General features: G+C 49.0%; 1 protein-coding gene across 3 annotated transcripts in view; it reads right to left on the bottom strand.

Annotated features, from left to right (window-relative positions):
• Positions 1 to 1077: 1077 nt before the first annotated feature.
• Positions 1078 to 17792, bottom strand: part of chd6 (chromodomain helicase DNA binding protein 6) — a 54720-nt gene continuing 38005 nt past the window's right edge. For 2 of the 3 annotated variants that reach the window (XM_049021885.1, XM_049021887.1), the window contains exons 24-37: positions 17565 to 17668; positions 16446 to 16575; positions 16082 to 16157; positions 15057 to 15111; positions 14659 to 14893; positions 12491 to 12699; positions 10605 to 12260; positions 10241 to 10380; positions 9782 to 9982; positions 8738 to 9196; positions 8272 to 8457; positions 8028 to 8171; positions 6259 to 6363; positions 1078 to 5999 (exon numbers count right to left, since the gene is read on the bottom strand). In XM_049021885.1, coding sequence (XP_048877842.1) covers positions 4899 to 5999; positions 6259 to 6363; positions 8028 to 8171; positions 8272 to 8457; positions 8738 to 9196; positions 9782 to 9982; positions 10241 to 10380; positions 10605 to 12260; positions 12491 to 12699; positions 14659 to 14893; positions 15057 to 15111; positions 16082 to 16157; positions 16446 to 16575; positions 17565 to 17668 — 4801 coding nt within the window. In that variant the 3' untranslated portion in view covers positions 1078 to 4898. Of the gene's footprint in view, positions 6000 to 6258; positions 8172 to 8271; positions 8458 to 8737; positions 9197 to 9781; positions 9983 to 10240; positions 10381 to 10604; positions 12261 to 12490; positions 12700 to 14658; positions 14894 to 15056; positions 15112 to 16081; positions 16158 to 16445; positions 16576 to 17564; positions 17669 to 17792 lie in introns of those variants that run through there. The other variant, XM_049021888.1, reaches the window with a different exon arrangement.

Genomic DNA, 17792 nt, shown 5'->3' with positions numbered 1-17792 from the left:
CGATGCCCTAAAACACTCACTCGCTGCATAGTATTTATCACTTGGTTTAAGTGTAATCCGTACTTTTACCGATAGGTTGATGTGTACACACTTAACCTATGAACACAACGTGTGTGCATCCCGTGTCTTCAGGGTTTCAAATGACACAAGATTCCTTTTCAGTGCTTTAAAATTAGATATTTGTTGTAATTCTACCGAGGCAGATCTCGGTGCAAACGGGAATGAAACGGGCCTGTTTAGACAAACATTGAAAAGCCCTTTACCGAAACAACCAAGAGGATAACACACTTTGGTAAATTATCACAATCCTCGACTGTTGAAATTGTAGCGAAATTATGACGACATGAGGAGTCATAATGCGATAATCACCCGAAATTGGTATTAAAACCAACCGTGGCATAGTCGGCGGTTTCCATCCCAATCCATTTGTATGTCTTAAGTCAGGGGGTTTCTGCGTGGCTTAAATTAATGCGTGACCACTAAACTGACATTTCTTCAATTTACGGTACGCCTCTATGGACTCCCTGCAACTGCTTCTAAGATCACAGGTTTTAACCCCCCCTTTTGTAGAACGCATTATGAACTTTAAACACAGTGACTGCAATATTCTTCGGGGGAGAGAGTAAAGAAAAAAAATAAAGTACGATAATTACCATTTTGGAATTAGCAATTTGTAGTCTGAAAAAGAAGGGGGAAAACCAGTAGACACTACACATCTACCATGCATCTGCAGTTTTCTTGTACCCCGGACATGGTACACACTAGATGGGGTGCCACAGTAGGGCACAGCACTCCTTCCATAACCCATTTCAGCAATATCAGCAACAACAATACTAATATTATCACCACTTTTATAGTTAAATATTTTTATAGTAAAAGTTAATACCATGCAAATGAATTCAGGAAAATCAGCTTGCATAACTTAAAGATGTGTTCAACTGTGATGCGATGAGCTAGGAATTGGAGAGCTTTCACAACAAACAGGATAAGAAATTCTCCCTATAATAATAAAATTAATATTTGTGATATACTTGTATTTTACATCCCTCTCAATGACACTTAAAACCCAGTACACTCTTTTGAAAGTTGAAGGTCATCTTTTATTGCACAATAAAAGATCACATACCATGTTCTTAGTTATGTGATTGGTCCACATGGGAATACAGGAGCTAATTCAACAAAATAAAAATAAATAAAAACCACAATGCCGTAAAAAAACCAACATTGCTGCCGATTTTAGACCAACACAGAGTACATTTTATTATTATTGTAGCACATGATCCCAAATACAGTACCCTTGGTTGAATGAAACTAAGAGCTTACAGTACATCCACCTGGGGAACACTGGCCTTGCATGATCTAAACAAAAGAACTATGTTCTAAGGCAAACAGCTGTGGGAAAAAAACCCCCCAGAACATGTATGTAGTCACCCAACCCCGAGTAACACGCTGATGGGGGTCTGAGTTCAGGTGCATGGACATAACTGAATACGCTGCAAAGCATCCTCACAGGAAAGCCAAGTGCAATGGCGTCAGTAAGTGACAGAGCTCAATCTAGAACGCTAAGGGCCTGTATCCTTTCTTGTGAGTACACTCTGTAGAGCATGTGTGCGATGTACGTGTGTGCGGTGCACAGCTATTACCGGAAGCTTCCTGGCCTGGGAGAAAAAAAAAAAAGTGAAAATGTAATTTTAACGATTTTAGCTCTGACCTTAAGCGCAACCCTTAGACAGTGTACTTGGCAGGTATACGCCTATTTGCCAAGTACTTATGGTATCAGTACATTTAAGTTATAATTTTTTTTTAACTAATTAAACTATTCTTGCATCCACCAGGAGCAAAAATATTAAAAGCAAATAAATATGATATATATATTTTTTTTTAACAGGAAACAGCGTCAGAGCCTGAATGTGCCGTAGAAACCAGCAAAGCATTTTTCCTGAACCCTAATTAGTCAGAGTACAACTAAAAAAATGAGAGGGGAGAAAAAAAAAGTGTTATAAGACAGAAGTGTACAATAAATACATCTGAAATACAAATGAGTCCAAAACATCCTGGTCTTTGGATAAATTACTTAAGAAAAAAAATACATAAAGTAAATGGCGACATGAAAAAAAAATGAATAAATATTCTTTGACCTTCACAATATTAGTCATATACTGCTCCAAAGTGTCATCTCTTTTACATACAAGAGTTTCGGTTTTATGACCCAGTGGGAGGGAGGATGAAGTAAACTTGGATTTTACATGTGGCCAGGCAGTTTTCCCAATAGCCTGGGGCACATTTATTCGAAGATACAAGAATAATCAAACATTTTTTTGCAAGACAATATTTCCAACAGGCAACAGTTTGCATTAGGATGACCTTTTAATTAAACACTATGTTCATCTACGAAGTGAAACCTAGACGGCTTTTGAAATGCATTCGCTCTTTTACAATTGATCGCCTTCATTTATTTTATTTCGATTCATCAGTAACGCAAAATGAGTTAGCACAGTCGCAGCCACAACCGGAGTGTTTCGGAGACATCAGAAGAAAGAAAAAAGGAAATGAAAAAAAATTTACAAAACGAGCAGCTTTACCTTTTAAGGTTTGCGTGTGATTTTAGCGATTGGTCGTGACCAATTAGCCGATTGTCAACATCACAATCAACAGCGGAACATGCCGCTCAAAAGCGCTGACAACAGTCGAATACATATTCAACTACTTACATGCCGGTTATCATCTGTGCTTAACCCGTTTATCAAAAACAAATGTTAAACTCAACATCTGGCCGAACATTTTGTGTTTGAATAAAAAAGTCAAACCAAACGCTTTCTACATTAATTTGTAACTGTGGTGGGATTAATGGGGAATTGTGCACACGACCGATGGGAAATTTACATCAGTGTGAATCGCTTTTTTCCGACAGAATCAAGCTCTATATTACATACCTTGATATATACTTTCTGATATGGAGATGTAGAAAAAAACATCTATATATATAACACTAAATAAGGCATTTGTAATTTTAATATAATGACCTAAGTTTAAAAAAGGATAAAAAAGAGAATGTCATATTTGGTGAAAGTTTGGCAAAAGCAAAACGAATAAATTATAATGTCACAAGCTGTGACAAGGCAACAACATCTCGAACAACGTAGGTGAAGAGGGGCAAGACAGGTGTCCTAAATACAGAACTACGGCAACCTTTCTCCACAGGTGGTGCTGTGTTGATGCGCACGCATGCATGCGCGCATACACACGCAGAAATTAAACTCAATTTTTTTATATATATATATAAAATGCTTCAAATGGCTGAGACTGTTACATTTACAGGTAAGACATTCACCAACAGGACTTTGCAAAAAAACATTTTCATACTGAAAAGGACCTTATTGTTTTTTTTTTTCTTTTTTTTTTTTAGGTGAAAGTTGCCAAATTCAACACCCTGTTTTGAAATTTTTAGAAGAAAAGGTGATTTGTGTGTCCTTCTAGAGTATGCTTAATTATCAGAAATACTGGCAATTTCGTGTTTTTTTAATACAAACTCAATTAAGTAAAAACAAGACATGCTTGTAAACAAATAAACAATATATAGATCAATTTACATTTTGAAAATCCCTATCAATATCTATTCTAGTGTATTCTAAAATGCATTGGGGAAACCAGACGAAAGCGTTATATTAATGGGCACTCCCCCACAGTTCAATCCGAGCAAACCCAAACATCTCTCCTTAGTGTGAACAGACAGATGGGAATGAACATATTTTAATTTCTGCACATAAAACAAACATCCCCCCCCCTTTTACACAAACTCACACACAAACACACACACCCCTCCGCCTACTTCAGGAGGCTCCTGTCCTGTCAGAGTCCACTACGGCACGGGCTCACTGGTCCTGTGTGAGGTGATGAACTGGGGTCCGAATGGGAAAGGTTCGGCACCGGAAGGCGAGGCGTGCCGGGCCGACGACTCCCGCCAGATAAGAACATCTTTCGGTAACTGAAACTGAATCGTTTTAAAGAGCATAGAAAAAATACCCCGAACAAAATAAAGAGCAAAGTCGCGGCTTGTTCTTTAACCATTTGTTTACGCAAGCAATTTTGACTTGGACATACACTGTTTTCAACACGATGCATTACAAGATTCCTTATTTTCTTTACATATGTATGCACGTACGTATGTATATAGATTATATATATATATTTATATATAATTTATTTCTCTAAAGTTCTTGATTAAAAAAAACTGTCTTAGCAGCAAAAACAACAGACCAACCTTGGATGAACTAAAGCTGCCCTCGGACAACTTCTTAGCAGCATTTAAAATTCTTTTACTTATTTTTTCTTAAATTTTCTTGGGTGCTTGCTTCAATAATTTCTGTATTACATATCAGGTGCTTTTTAAAGGAAATGTGTTAGTCTGAGCTGTTATGAGCTTGAAGAGATGGGGGAGGGGGGTGTGGGGGTAGAGAAGAGATTAAAGTTTAAAAAATAAAAAATAAATCTGGGAGCGATTGTGTAACCCTGTTACCACGCCGCTGCACCAGGCCTGTGCTGCATAGGTACCTCTGAGTTAGCAGTGCCCCCCTCCCAAATCTGTAGTGCGATTTCAAACGGCGGCATGGCGGAAACACCCGGAAGCCCACCAAACCCGAGCCCCGCCCCCGCCCACGTCACCACGGCAAGCAGGAACACGAGGTCACTCCTCTGTATCGATGCCTGACTGCTGCGAACCTCCCATGCAATACGACGGTCGTTTTGCGTGGCGGGGCGGGTTTGGGGGGTGGATTGGTGACCGTCTGAGGTTTGGTACTGGACAAGAGATCTATAAACATGATTAAAGTGGACAAGAAAGGTCTTTACATGAACACCGTTGACTTACACACCACAAACGGCTAATTCTCTTTTACAGTTCAGAAGGAGGGCAGGGGTGACTTTCCTCCCCCATCCGCTCCCTCCTCGTCTGGCTCCTCTCTCTGCCCCCGTGCCTCGGCCTTCTCCATGTCCTCTGCCACTGTGTCCGTCTCCTCGGGACCCTGGCACACTCCCTCCCCAGGAGGCGTGCGGGGACCCTGGTCTGCGTGGAGCCGGGGCGCATCTGCCTCCCGCTGCTCCACCTCCCCAGGAGGCTCGACGATCACGCTGCTGCCACCAGCACCGCTGCCTTCAGTCTGGCACTGAGCCGGGTCTCTCAGGGCCGCGCCGCCAGTTTGCGGGCTGCCTTTCCCTAAAGCGTCCTCGGCCATCTCCTCACGCACCTTCTTCTTCTTCCTCTTGGGGCTGCCAGCACCATCGGCGCAGGCCACGCCCTGCAGGGCCATGATGCCGCCGTGGGGCAGGAACATGTGTGGATACAGCAGTCCATGGGACATCCCTGGGATCAGAAAAGGGTTGAAGGTCAGGTGGCTGCCGGAGCCGCTGACGGGGGTGGCCGGGGGCTCCCTGTGGCCACAGGCCACACCAGCCTTGCCCTCCACCGGGGGCTTGTCCTCCTTCCCATCCTCCGGGCCACCCTGCATGCCAGGAGGCTCGGTCTCTACACCGGTGAGGCCAGGTGTGGCCAGGTCGGAACTGCTTGCTGGGCTGGCGGCGGCAGATGCAGTTCCAGCCGCAGAGGGTGCGGGGGTGCCGGTGGCAGCTGACTGACTCATGAGTCCGCCCACGCCAAACACGTGGGGCTGCACTGCCGCCATGCCGTGGAGCATCATGGGAAGCATGCTCAGGCCGTTCTTTGTGTCCTCCCCGGCGGGCACTGCTGTGAAGCCGGGGGGGAAGCCCATCAGCCCACTGAGCGGGATCCCCGGAACGTTCCGCAGGTTCTGCAGGCTCATCAGGTCCATGTTCCCAATGAGCCCGTTCATGAAGAGGGGGCCCATCCCCGAGTGGGAGTCCGACAGCAGGATGCCCGCCTTCGACATATCGCCGCGGGGTCTCCTGCCCCGCTTACGGGGTCCGGGGTCCCGACTCACCGGCTCCGTCAGTATGCGGGTAAACTTACCCTCTGGGAGAAAGCCCTGAAACATGCGGAGAGACACTGAGCACAGCAGCAACAGGAACACTAGCAGAATGACTAACTCTGCTACTGGAAGACATGAACAGAAAACCAAGTACCCTGCAAATCTTTTTCAAAAAAATAATATGAAAATGATGTAGTATCTACTGACTTTAATAAAAAAAACTGCCCTCTGTTGCTCAGGGAAAGAATGACAACTCAAACTTCCAAGTGGATACCTGGTGGTAAGAAAAATAAAACTATAAAGTCTAACTACTCACCGAGTGCTTCACGATGTCAGCCCAGTCAGGGGCCACACAGTAATCAGAATTAGCATCCAGCCATCGAGACAGCTCTTTTATCGCCGGTGCCATAGCACCCCCTAGCTGTAATACACGGAAATGCAGATTCAGATCAAACTTCGGAGGCAAGGCTACTGTTTCTCAGTTATAGACAGCAAATGTCTGGTTTTCTCTAAGATGTGAAGAACACATTTTTTTAAAAGAAAATGTTCAACTTCCACCCAATGTGAGATGCGTAGTGAAGGGACAAAGGTTCTGGAATCATTCAGCCGTTGACTGAAAATAACTGATATGAGCTTAATGTGATTTTGAAAAGGATCGGGACTGAACCGCAGAGCAGGCAAGGAATTCATCCACAGCAAATCTGCAAGAAATGCAGCCTTCATAAGTACACAGCAGCACATGCCTTTAATGTGAAACTTCCAATAACTGCAGCGATTGTCTTCCTAGGAGCTGGAATTCAAGTTTTTTTTCCTTTTTTTCCCCACTTTTGTCACACACCCTCCCCTCAGGGACTTGCAAACACTTATCAACAATGACACCAAGAACAGAAAGCTGGCAGACTTCTCCATATTTAAATAAGTGCCCAATTGTTCAGGGACTGCCAAAAGAATTCAACAACCAGCGGGACACACGAGAGAACCTGAGCACAGCCGTGCTGTAAAAAGGGTTCATTTGCACTTGGGACGTTTCAAAGGCTCCCAACATTCCCAGAGATAAGGGGCCATAAAAAAAACGCCTGTAAGTTACAGGTCCCGAACACCACACTCCTTATTCTGGGGGGTGTTATTTAAATGTAAAGTAGCAAAAAATAACTGTGCATCGCACATGTTAACACCAGGCTCTGGTGACTGACCACAGAGCAGAACAAGACTACTGGATACTCAAGAAGTGTCAGGTGGACGTAATGAACGGGGATATAGCCCCCGTCTCCCAAAAGCAACGAAGTGTGCTGATCACCCCCATCACAATGGATCCTTTGTTCTGACGTTTGCAACTCCGCAGAGATTCAATTGAATTTTATTTCGTGTAGCGCTTTACGTGATCCCGGCCCAAGGCCCCCAGTCAGCAAAGCCAGAGGCAACAGCGGCAAGGAAAAACTCCCTAGTAGGAAGAAACCTTCCCTAAAGGCCGTGCTCACTTCTCCCGTCCCACAGAGGAGATACTCGATATTTCAGGTTTTGTTTTCTTTAGGTTTCACTTTGATTTACGCCATCTTGTGCCCTGTGGTAAGTTAGCTCCTTCGCAGTTTGTTTCTTATATTTAATAGAAGGGGATACACACACACACACACATATATATATATATAAAAAAGACGGTTTTTCTTATTGATGGGCAGTCAGGTAAAGACCCCTTTCCCACCTGTTCCTCGGGGCTGACATTCAGGATTAACGATCCGTGCTGTTGACACTCATCATCTAAATACATGGCAAAATGTGTCTGCGGCCTGTTCGATTTCGTCGAGCCTCACAGCTGTACAGCTCGGCTGGTGGCCCGTGGCACTGCACAGCGTATGCAGGGAGAGGCCTAATTCATAGGCTGAATCCGTTATTCATCTTCCCACACAACCGTGACTCACGGAGGCAGCAGAATCCCAGAGTCACGGCACTGGGTAGCTGCCAGGAGTTTAAACCACCTAGGTTCATCACGGCCGGGACCCTCGCATCATGCCGGTACCAGTGCGTCTATTTTTGAAGGGCACCTACGCTTGTAACAGGAAGCGTTGGGTGCGGGAGGATGGGCGTTACCCTGCGGCCGGTGCCTTTGTGTACCACGGGGACCCGCTCCTCCCCAGTCAGCGCGCTAGCATCCAGCTTGCTGGGGTCTTTGCAGCGATGTCGTCTTTGCTTGGGTCTTTCCAGGAAGCCGTGGAGGATGCCTACGTTTTGGGGCTGAAAGTTGCAGGGGGCCAAAGGTCACAGAGGGACACCGGAATCAAAAGGCACCGGAACACCCTCCGCCCTGCAGAGAACCCCCTCCAGTGATGCTTACCGGACTGAAGGGCGACAGCTCCATGGTGTAGTTGGGATTCTGCCGCAGCCACTCCAGGAGCCCCTTGTTGGCTGCCTCCCGGTCCAGTACCAGGCCCTCAGGCTGGGGGGCCACGGGGGGCCTCTCCGGTGGAGTGGAGGACGACGATGACGACACCGTAGACTGGCTGATGGCATCCGGTCCGCTCTGTAAGACACCATGTCAACAGCCTCAGGCAAACAACCCAGTCATTCACCTCAGCTGGTCATTCAGCAGAATGTGGCTCAGTGGGTGACAATCTGTGATCTGAAATCCCAGGGGTGGCTCTGTTGGGCCCCTGAGTTGGGCCCCTCAACCCCGAAATGCTACAAGGACCGGCTGACTCTGCTTTCTCAAAAATGTACGCTGCTTTGGATAAAAGCATCTGATACGTAAAAACGAGTGACTTTTGAATAAAAGCCATTTGAAAGCGTGAAGGGAGTTGTACCTGCGGGTCAGGTGTGTGCAGCTCTCTGTTCTTGGGGAGATCCACCTCGAGCCCCTCCACGTTTCTCCGGCGACCCCGTCTCCTGCGCATGGCAGCGTCATCCCGCCTCAGGTTACCGTTGACGATCTGCCCGGTAACCGGGTGGATGAGGCCAGCCTGCAGGATGCTGGCCATGTCCAGGCCGCGCGAGCTCTGCATCGAGCCGAGCGGGGGCAGCTTGTGAGGGCCGGCGTGGCCCAGCGCCGCTGGCTCCCCTCCCATACCCAGCTCTCCCGCCTTGGACAGGTCCATGGCCGCCTCCTGCCAGCCATTGAGGAGCAGCGCCCCAGCCCGGTGAGACATTCCCACCGGGATCTTCTCTACCGCCGGGCAGGGCTTCCCGGGTACCTCCGCCTCGTACTCGAACACCCGGCGGCCCCGCTTCAGGTCAGCCAGGAACGGGACACCCACCAAGCTCTCCTGAAAGAGACCAGGGTGTGCCGTTGGCCTCGCTGCACGTGGGATACATCACCCTCATGGCCGCTACGGCCAGTCAGAAGAAACCGCAACGAAACCGACCACCTGAACATGACCCTGTCATGATAACCGATACCTAAAATAGAATGGAATAGAACAAAGCGGGGGGCACTTTATTAATCTCGGTGGGGAAATTCTCTTTTTTCCTACCACATCTTGCTCTCCATGAGACACAGAGAGCAAACTTGGGGGGGGGGGGGGGTCACTGTACAGGGTTAGCCAGCATGGAGTGGCCCAGGAGCCTAGGGGTAAGGTATGTGACTATTCTTTCAGGGCTAAGGTTCGAACCGACAACCTTCCGATCACGGAGACTCCACCTGCTTAGTCACGCTCCACCCCTGGTAAATTAATTATGCAAATGCTCCAAGTCATGCAAACTTTAGCAGATTGTTCAGCTGGTGGGTAAAAAAAGGTTTAAGTACAGTTATGGAACGGCTAACAAAGTAGGTGACAAACATCATACGTGCTTGCATTTCGGCCAATCAGAATACATGACGTCTTAGCGACTGAGCGGCGCGTCGTCGTCACCTTGGGGAGGTGGGACACAGGAGCGGAGATGTTATAGCCGAGGTTCTGAGGCGGCTGCACCCTCGCAGGGATGTAGGCGGCCCTGTGGGAGGCGCTGTTGGGCGCACAGCTGGGAGACTCGTACTGCTGGCCGGAGGTGGGCCACTTCCCTTTCAAGATGGCGTGACAAATGCTGTCGATGCGGTTGATGATGACTCGATCCTGCCAGAGACACCAGCAAAAGCCTTGTAAAGCATTGTGGGGGGTGCCACTAAAATCATTTTAATGGCTGCTCTAACAGTGCGAGTCGCGAGTCTATATTTTACAAACACTCCAAATTTTGACGCGCAAACAGTCAAAACACGAGTAATGACGCAAAACAACAAACCCGTTAAAAACTACTAAAAGATCGATATCGAGCCCTTTGCGTAGGCGGCAGATTGACGGCATGATGCGGTTTGGAGGGAGGGGAAACGGCACCTTGGGCCAATCAGAGAAGGAGTAGAGGGCTTTCTCCTGTAGGAGCTGGGCGATAGTCGGCTCCCGCACTTCCGTCAGGCTGTCGGGCATCTCGCACACAGACTGGGTGGCAGCTGCAAAGCGGGACTCCTCCAGCAAAGCTGATGGGGACGAAGGAGGCAGACTGGCATTACAGCAGAACGCTGGTGCTGTTTATACAACGTCTGTCACTCACAAATGCACTGCAGGCAACCCGTCTGCCCATAGCGATGCTGAACTGTCACACCGAACGTGGGATCATGCGCCTTTAGATTAACATGACCTCTGTGGCCTGGATCTTGACCAACGAGGATGAGCTGTCTGGAAGCTTTGGAAGGTACCGTACCTGGGGTTTTGGGTCTCTCCTCTTTGATGTCATCCTTCACCTCCAGCATGCTGGTCTGCTCCAGTCTAGGGGAGGGCATGGTGCTGTCTGGCTCCAGGGTCTCCAGGGGGAACTCAGATTTGAACTGTGACACCACGGGGGCGTCAGCCAGAGGCACGGCCAGGGAGGGGGAGGGAGCAGACAGGGAGGGGGACGTGGACTCGCCAGAGGGGAACGCATGGCCGCCCAATGTGCTCTCGTCCCCGGTGTCACAGCGCCCCTCCACGGGCTCCAGTGAGGCCCCTTGGCTGTGTTCATGCCCCTGATCCTGCTCCGGTTCCAGGCCTTGATCTTCCTCAGGATTCTCATCCTGATCCTGGTCCTTTTCCTGCTCCAGGCCCGGTTCTGGACCCAGCAGGCTCTGGCTGTCACGGGAAAGGTCCTCCTTGTCGAGCTCAAAGGTCACGCTCTCCACCCCATCGCCCGGGCTCGGGACACTGCGGGTGACGTCCGAGTCGCTGAGCTTCTCCTCTGGCTCGTCGCCCGGCCCGCGGGGGTGGAGGCTCACGCCGGACAGGGAGGCGGGAGGGGCCACGTAGTCGGACCCCGACGTCGGCCCGGAGTCCGACAGCTCCTTGAAGAGCAGGAAGCTGGGCTGCAGTGGCTCCACAGCAGTGCCCTGCGAGTCGGGGCCCGGCATGCCGAGGCAGTCGGCCAGCCCCCCGTCCCCCCTGCCCTCGCCTGGCTGCCCCGGATCCAAGAACTCGGTCTCCAGGGATGGAGGCCCCAGGATGGTGTCAGACTCGTCAAACATGTCCGCTGTGCCTCCGTGGTCCTCGCTGTCCCAAGGCGCCTGCAGGTCATCCAGCTGGACCGAGGGAGCGATGAGGCCCGTCTCCTCACAGGGGCATGGTGCCCCCACCAGCACATCGCTGCGCAGCTTGCCTGGGATGGGGTCTGTGTCGGCTTGGCCACCATAGGGGTTCAGCATGCTGTGTCCGGCCGTGGCCGAGTTGAACGGGAAGCCATTGAGTGCCTCTTTGGTGGGTTTACCGTGCAGCGAGTCCGACGCCAGCCCGTCGTGCTGGAGGGAGGACAGGTCCAGCGATTCGTCCAGCGGGGGGCAATCCAGGAAGCTCTCCCTGCCTGCTGAACCCACACCCAGCGGCCCCACACTGTCCGGGCCCACCGCCTCAGGGACATTGTGGATCCCGTGGCCATGGAGGTGTGCGTGGCTGTGGTGGGCGGGGCCTACATGGAACTCTGTCGACTGCGGGGAATGGCAGCGACCAAGACCCGCCTCGTAGGGGCAGCAGGGATGCGGGTGCTGGGGGTGTGTGTTCGGGGGCACACCAGCCGTGGGGTACCGGCGGCTCTCCTTCTGCACGTAATTACGGTGGGCCTCCAGGAAGGTCAGCTGCGGGTCGTTGAGGATGTAGTAGTCGGTGCGGCTGAGGCCGTGCTTGGCCACGCCCACCAGCAGATCACCGTCGTGCTTGCCGCACTCCCACCACACGGGGAGGTACAGGCTGGGCTGGCACAGCTGCAGCCGCGGCCCCAGCAATGGGTACCGCAGCACTTGCTCCCGCACCTTGCGCAGCAGCTCAATGCGGTACAGCGTGCGGGCGGCCCGCTCCTCCGTGATGGGCTCCACAAACAGCGCTGGGTCCACGGGCCCTGGGACAGAGAGCCCAGGTAAAACCTAATTAGCGACCTGCATTGGCACACCACAGACAGAACCAAACCACAGCGAAGGATCCGATCCGAATTAGGAAGTCTCGCTTGAACAGAGGCAACCAGATTTTGTTTTTTTTTAAAAAAAATTGCTACGAAGCAAGAAACGGCCCAATGCACTTGGGCTGACTGCAACTGGAGCGCAGCATCGCTTAAGCCCCCGCCCTGCTTACCCTCGTCCTTGCGCGGGGGCAGGCGGCACGCCGTGCGGCACATGGAAACGAAGCTGCAGAAGTATCTCTCCAGGCTCTCGTCGGTCTTCCGCTCCAGCCGTGCGAAGCAGCGGAACTGCGTCCAGTCGAAGGCCTTCTTCTCCGGGTCGTAGACAACGCCGAAGGAGGAGACGGTGCGGTAAAAATCGGCCTGCTCGCGGCGCGTCCACCTGACCGGGGGGGCAGGAGCGTGTTAAACCTCAGGCTAAGGGAAGCACTGTAAATCCCCGCTGAAGCACTGTAAACTGTTACACGACAGACAGACAGTCCTCACTTGAAGATAACCTCAACTTTTGCAGACTTGCCTTGTTTTATAACTTTAATTCCCCCACCACAGATAATCATTTGGTCAAAAGAAAGGTTTTGCTGAGGAATTCTTTCCCTCCCCCATTCTTATAGGGAATCGATGATTATTCAGAGGCTTTGCTACCCAATTTCAAAGCAGCATCATGAAAAATAAATTGAAAGGATAATTCCTCCCCTTTGGCACACATGCGTACACGCATCTACTGCCATATTCACCATCACCTTCGGTATCATCCTCATCATCAAAGCAGCACTTTATTGCTTTAGCTGATATGTATAATTCTACAACTGGATATTTGTTCTGTAGCAATTGAGATTAAGTTCCTGGCTCAAGGGTAAAACAGCCGAGACAACAAATGACTTGCGGCGTCTTTAATGACTACCTTACTAACCCACTCTCAACACTTTTACAGCAAATATTTACACGTTTGCTTGCCATTGCCAGATATATGTCACCCATTAAAACAGTCACTGCACATTGAGCCAATTATTTACGTGAGATCCTTAAGCACTTAATGCTAGTAAACATATTTCACAGCTGCAATTAAAGTGTGCTAGGGCCAGCACTGAGTCCTTTCACATCTTTATACAGGCGTCTTCCTCGATGATATTGGCAGGAAGTCCTGGAACACACCTCGCTATGCATTCTGGGATTATAAGCTCAGAGCCGCTCTGATGCATAAATGTTTAATCTTCTACAACTTAACAGTTATTTATTGGGCCCGAGAGCAAAACAATAGGCAGCTGCCATGGATTCAAATTGAATATTTAATTCTAGGTTTTGTAACTTTTATTATTCAATTCAAACAGTGGATATCTGCATAATATGCCAAATTGACAGCATAAACATGAGCCCCGCGGACAGAATCTCCCATCTACACCAAATTATTCACTAAGACGGTCCACAGCGTTGCATATTTTCACTCGTCGATTTATGTCCATTTGTCAGTACGGCGTGTTAAACTCACGCGTGTGACACGTCTGACAGCTAACATGGGCCATATATCTCAGCTCATACACTGTCATTTGACTTCCGCCAGATCAGAGTGCTAAACGTCACCTGCAAAACGCTACGGAGGGGGGAAAAAAAAAAAAAGTACTTGCAGCCCAATATCCATTTACTTATCTAGGTATTTAATGCTGCAGTAAAACGCAAGGTTTAGGTGCACTACTCATCTGCTTCTCAAACTGTGGGAGCACGTTAACGTCCACATGGTACCCAAAATTTGCTGTGCATCCACACCGCTTGGAAACTCGTCCCAAACCCCAGCCAGACCTGGTCACCGAGCACATTCCATTTGCAACCCTGTGTTTCTGAACCAGTGATAAACTGGTTGAACATCAAGCATGACCACTTCCACAGACCTAGATATTTACTTTCCACTGCTGCTAGTTATAGAGATGGTAACATGTTTAACCATTCCTGCCATGGCAACACTTACATAGCAGGGACCAACCTCTAGTGCTGAAAAATAAGATGTAATACAGCGGATGTATTAGCAGAGTCAATTATGCAGCCAAACAGTAACGACGCAGTATTTAGAAGAATTCAGGCATTTTCATTGGCTCTTAGACTTCTTACCTCTAGTATAGCTCTGCACAATATCACATCACTGATGCTGTATGGTGTGTGTGTGTGTGTGTCTGTGTGTGTGTTTGTGCGCCCTGTCATACATTGATGCCCCATCCTGGTTTGTTGCCCCCGCAGCCTCCGGGATAGGCTCCAAAACCCCCCCATGACCCTTAAAAGCGGTTTCAGAAAGCGGATGGAAGCATGGATGGATGGATGGATATATTACCACGGAGACTCCATGGCCACTAACCTTTGTTGCCACTCCAAGAAGAGCGGGTCAGGTTCAGTCACCCTCCGACGGAACTCCTCACCGAACTGCCATGCCATTGGCCCTGTCCCCTCAGGCACCAGGAAGTCATGCCTCATTGGCTCACGGCGGGTGAAGCGCTGGTACGCAGTGATGAGCCGCCGCAGGCGAGCGGTGAGGGCGGAGCTTGCTGGCCACAAGGCCCGCCCCTGGTCTGCATTCTCTGAGACGGTCACTGCTATGGGGGGAGAGCAGCCAAACAGTCTAATACACGAGTCACACCCTCTCCAGCCACTCCAGAGAAATGAATTAAATGACTGTCCCCCTGTCCAAACACCCACCCCTGAATAACAAAGGTTTGTGGTCAAGTTCATGCAAAGCAGTAAGAAACTGAAGATTACCTGGAACAGTGCTTTCACCTTTCTCCAGAATTTCATTAAAGGATACTGCATCTTCCTTTAGGGTAAAAGCAGAGTAATTTATTAACCCAAAACCTAGATATATATTTCTGCCACACACAGCAGGAAGGGGACATTAGTGTCCTCTTCCTGTGACATGATTACACAAGGAAGATTAACAAAGGCTGACTGACTGCAGACCTCACTGCACGTTCAGCCAAATGCATGTTCAACCAAAGTACACCTCAAAGACTAAGCAATGACAGCTGGGACAGTCATAGGGCTGCACGATATTGCATCGTGATAGAATTGCAATATGCATATGTCCAATAATATTCAGTGCTTTAGGTAACGGGTGTAAAAATGTATCCGGACGCCAGCTTTCCGATACAATATGGCCATTTACTCATGCCCACAGTTTCATAAGCAAATTAGTAATACTCCTAAAATATTAAGGAGATGCGTATTGTGACGGCACAAGTTAGTAATCCGTATAAATTTAGCGCATCCTTACGCTTATTTGGTTCAGTTAATGGCGCATGCAAAATGCTACTGTTCTGTTACGGAATCGATGAGCCCCGACGTGCCGGTGAATAGCAGGACAGCTCAACAGCCACAACACCTTTTAAAAGTAGCGATATTGTGGATAGACAAGGTAAAAAGATGTTCGTGATGTGGCGGTACTTTTGTAGTTTAAAGTCCGACACGCTTAATTGAAGTTAAACATATGTCATATTCGTGGAGATTAATTTTGGCGATATGAAGTGCAAATAATTGATGTGATATTGCGCAACACTAGACGGTCATTATTAATCAATGCAAAATTTCCAGCAATAAACCCCAAAATACAAAGTAGTTCAGCACCCGCTCATCTTTTAATTTCCCAGAAATCCTTGTTGTGAATGAACAAAACACAACTAAGAGCTCGGCATGTGAGGACAGAATTGGTCTAAGACAGATCAGCCCAAAAGCTGTGGACCCAAAGCTGACTGGTGGACTGTTTTGACACCAGGTGGCGGCCGTCTTGCCTCAGGCTGTTCGTTCTCCCCAGAAACCTCCGGTTTTCCCTCGGAATCGTCTTTGACCTCGTCACTCTTGCAGACGCTACGAGACAGACAGCGGACATCCATGTCAAAAGATCAGAATCAAACTTCCAGCTGTTTGGGACATTTTGAAACAGACGCAAGGCCCTCTTATGGAGAAGACAAACGCGAAGTGATGGAATTAGCTAGTAATGAAATGTATGACATCAGCCTGTTTTACAAATTGCTGTGGTACTTTTCCAGAGTCAGCATTAACATTTACAAAGCACCCCACAATTTGTATAGATGTGTGTGACTATGCAGGAATCCCAGGATGCACTGGGAACGAGCAGGACTCCCCCCCCCTTGCCTATCAGTGACGTCGGCCAGGGCTTCTCCCCCGCCCTGCTCAGCCGACAGTGCAGTCACGTCCGGCATGCCGACGCTCTCCAGGAAACACAGGTCCGGGTCAGCTCGCATGGCGTTGTAGCGCTCGTAGCCTGAGCCCCCACATGTGAAAAGGGAAAGGGGGGGGTGGTAGAGATAGGGACACAGATGCTAGGTTTTATTTTTTTAGCTGAGGTTGGCAGAATCCACTATCTGCACACACACTACTACTAACCAAACTCCCAAAAAGCTTTACATTAAAAGGGGTAGATTCCCCGATTCCCAGCTGAGCAGAAATAGCCACGGTTTGCCCCTGGGACCCACAGTCTCGGAAATAAGATGCGTTCCCACTCCAGGCTGCCTCTACAAACAAACGCTGCTTCCTCTGGGACGGAGGTGCGTTTACATTATAAGCACGTGTCTCGGCGCCTCTCTGAAATACTAAGCGCTTCCCGCCCCTTCTGTTAATCCGCACTGCACTTATGGCCGCCCGTCTTTAAAGGTAACCCTGCTAGCTGCAGCTCCTGCTGAGAGGAAGCCCTTTGTTCTGTCACAAAGAGATTCGCGAAGATAATCAAACACAGACAAATGTCTTAACGATGCCTTGACACCTGCCTCGTTTCTCTCTGGAAGTACTCCACCAGCCTGTGATGTTTTCAGTCCAGTTTCACAAAAATTCTTGCAGACATTAAAAAAAATAAATAAATAAAATCACCCTGCCCCAAACATAGTCCTGACTGTAACGAATTCTGTATTATAAAAGTGGATCCAAGACTAAAACTGTCTGCCTATCCAGCTTCAAGCAGCTTATACTGGTTAGGTTCCTAGGCAGCAGAGAGCAGCATAGCCTAGGGTAGCCTAGGGTAACACAGGGTAGCACAGGGTAGCACAGGGCGCAACCCCAAAAGGGTTAACTAAAATCATTACTAAGGAATTTCTTTAAGGAATTTCTTTATTTCTTCCTGATAACAGAGAAGCTTCCCCTTAAACTGCTACCAGCATGAAGAACTGCACATAGAGCTCCACCATATCCTACGTCACACTGGGTCCCATGCCCACGGTCCGTCAGCCATCCTGGCCAGAGGGGGGCGCTGTCTGTTACCGTGCTTGTGCACGCCGATCAGGAGCGACTTGTCCGCTTCTGCATCCCACCAGCCAGCTGGGATCTCCACGTAGTCAATGTCAGGCAGGGCGACTTCTAATTTCCTGTGGGGAAATCAAAATAATAATTACAGCAGCAGCCAACACGTCCGCCCCAGCGTCGACGCAGGACCGGCCCACTCTCTTCCCCTCTATGCAGTGTAGGTACAGTAACTCTGCGCAAAGAAAA

This window comes from Brienomyrus brachyistius, chromosome 8 (genome assembly GCF_023856365.1).
Source record: "Brienomyrus brachyistius isolate T26 chromosome 8, BBRACH_0.4, whole genome shotgun sequence".
Lineage (NCBI taxonomy): Eukaryota > Metazoa > Chordata > Actinopteri > Osteoglossiformes > Mormyridae > Brienomyrus > Brienomyrus brachyistius.
The sequence above is the reverse complement of the archived record's forward strand: the minus strand, read 5'-3'. Positions and strand labels throughout refer to the sequence as shown.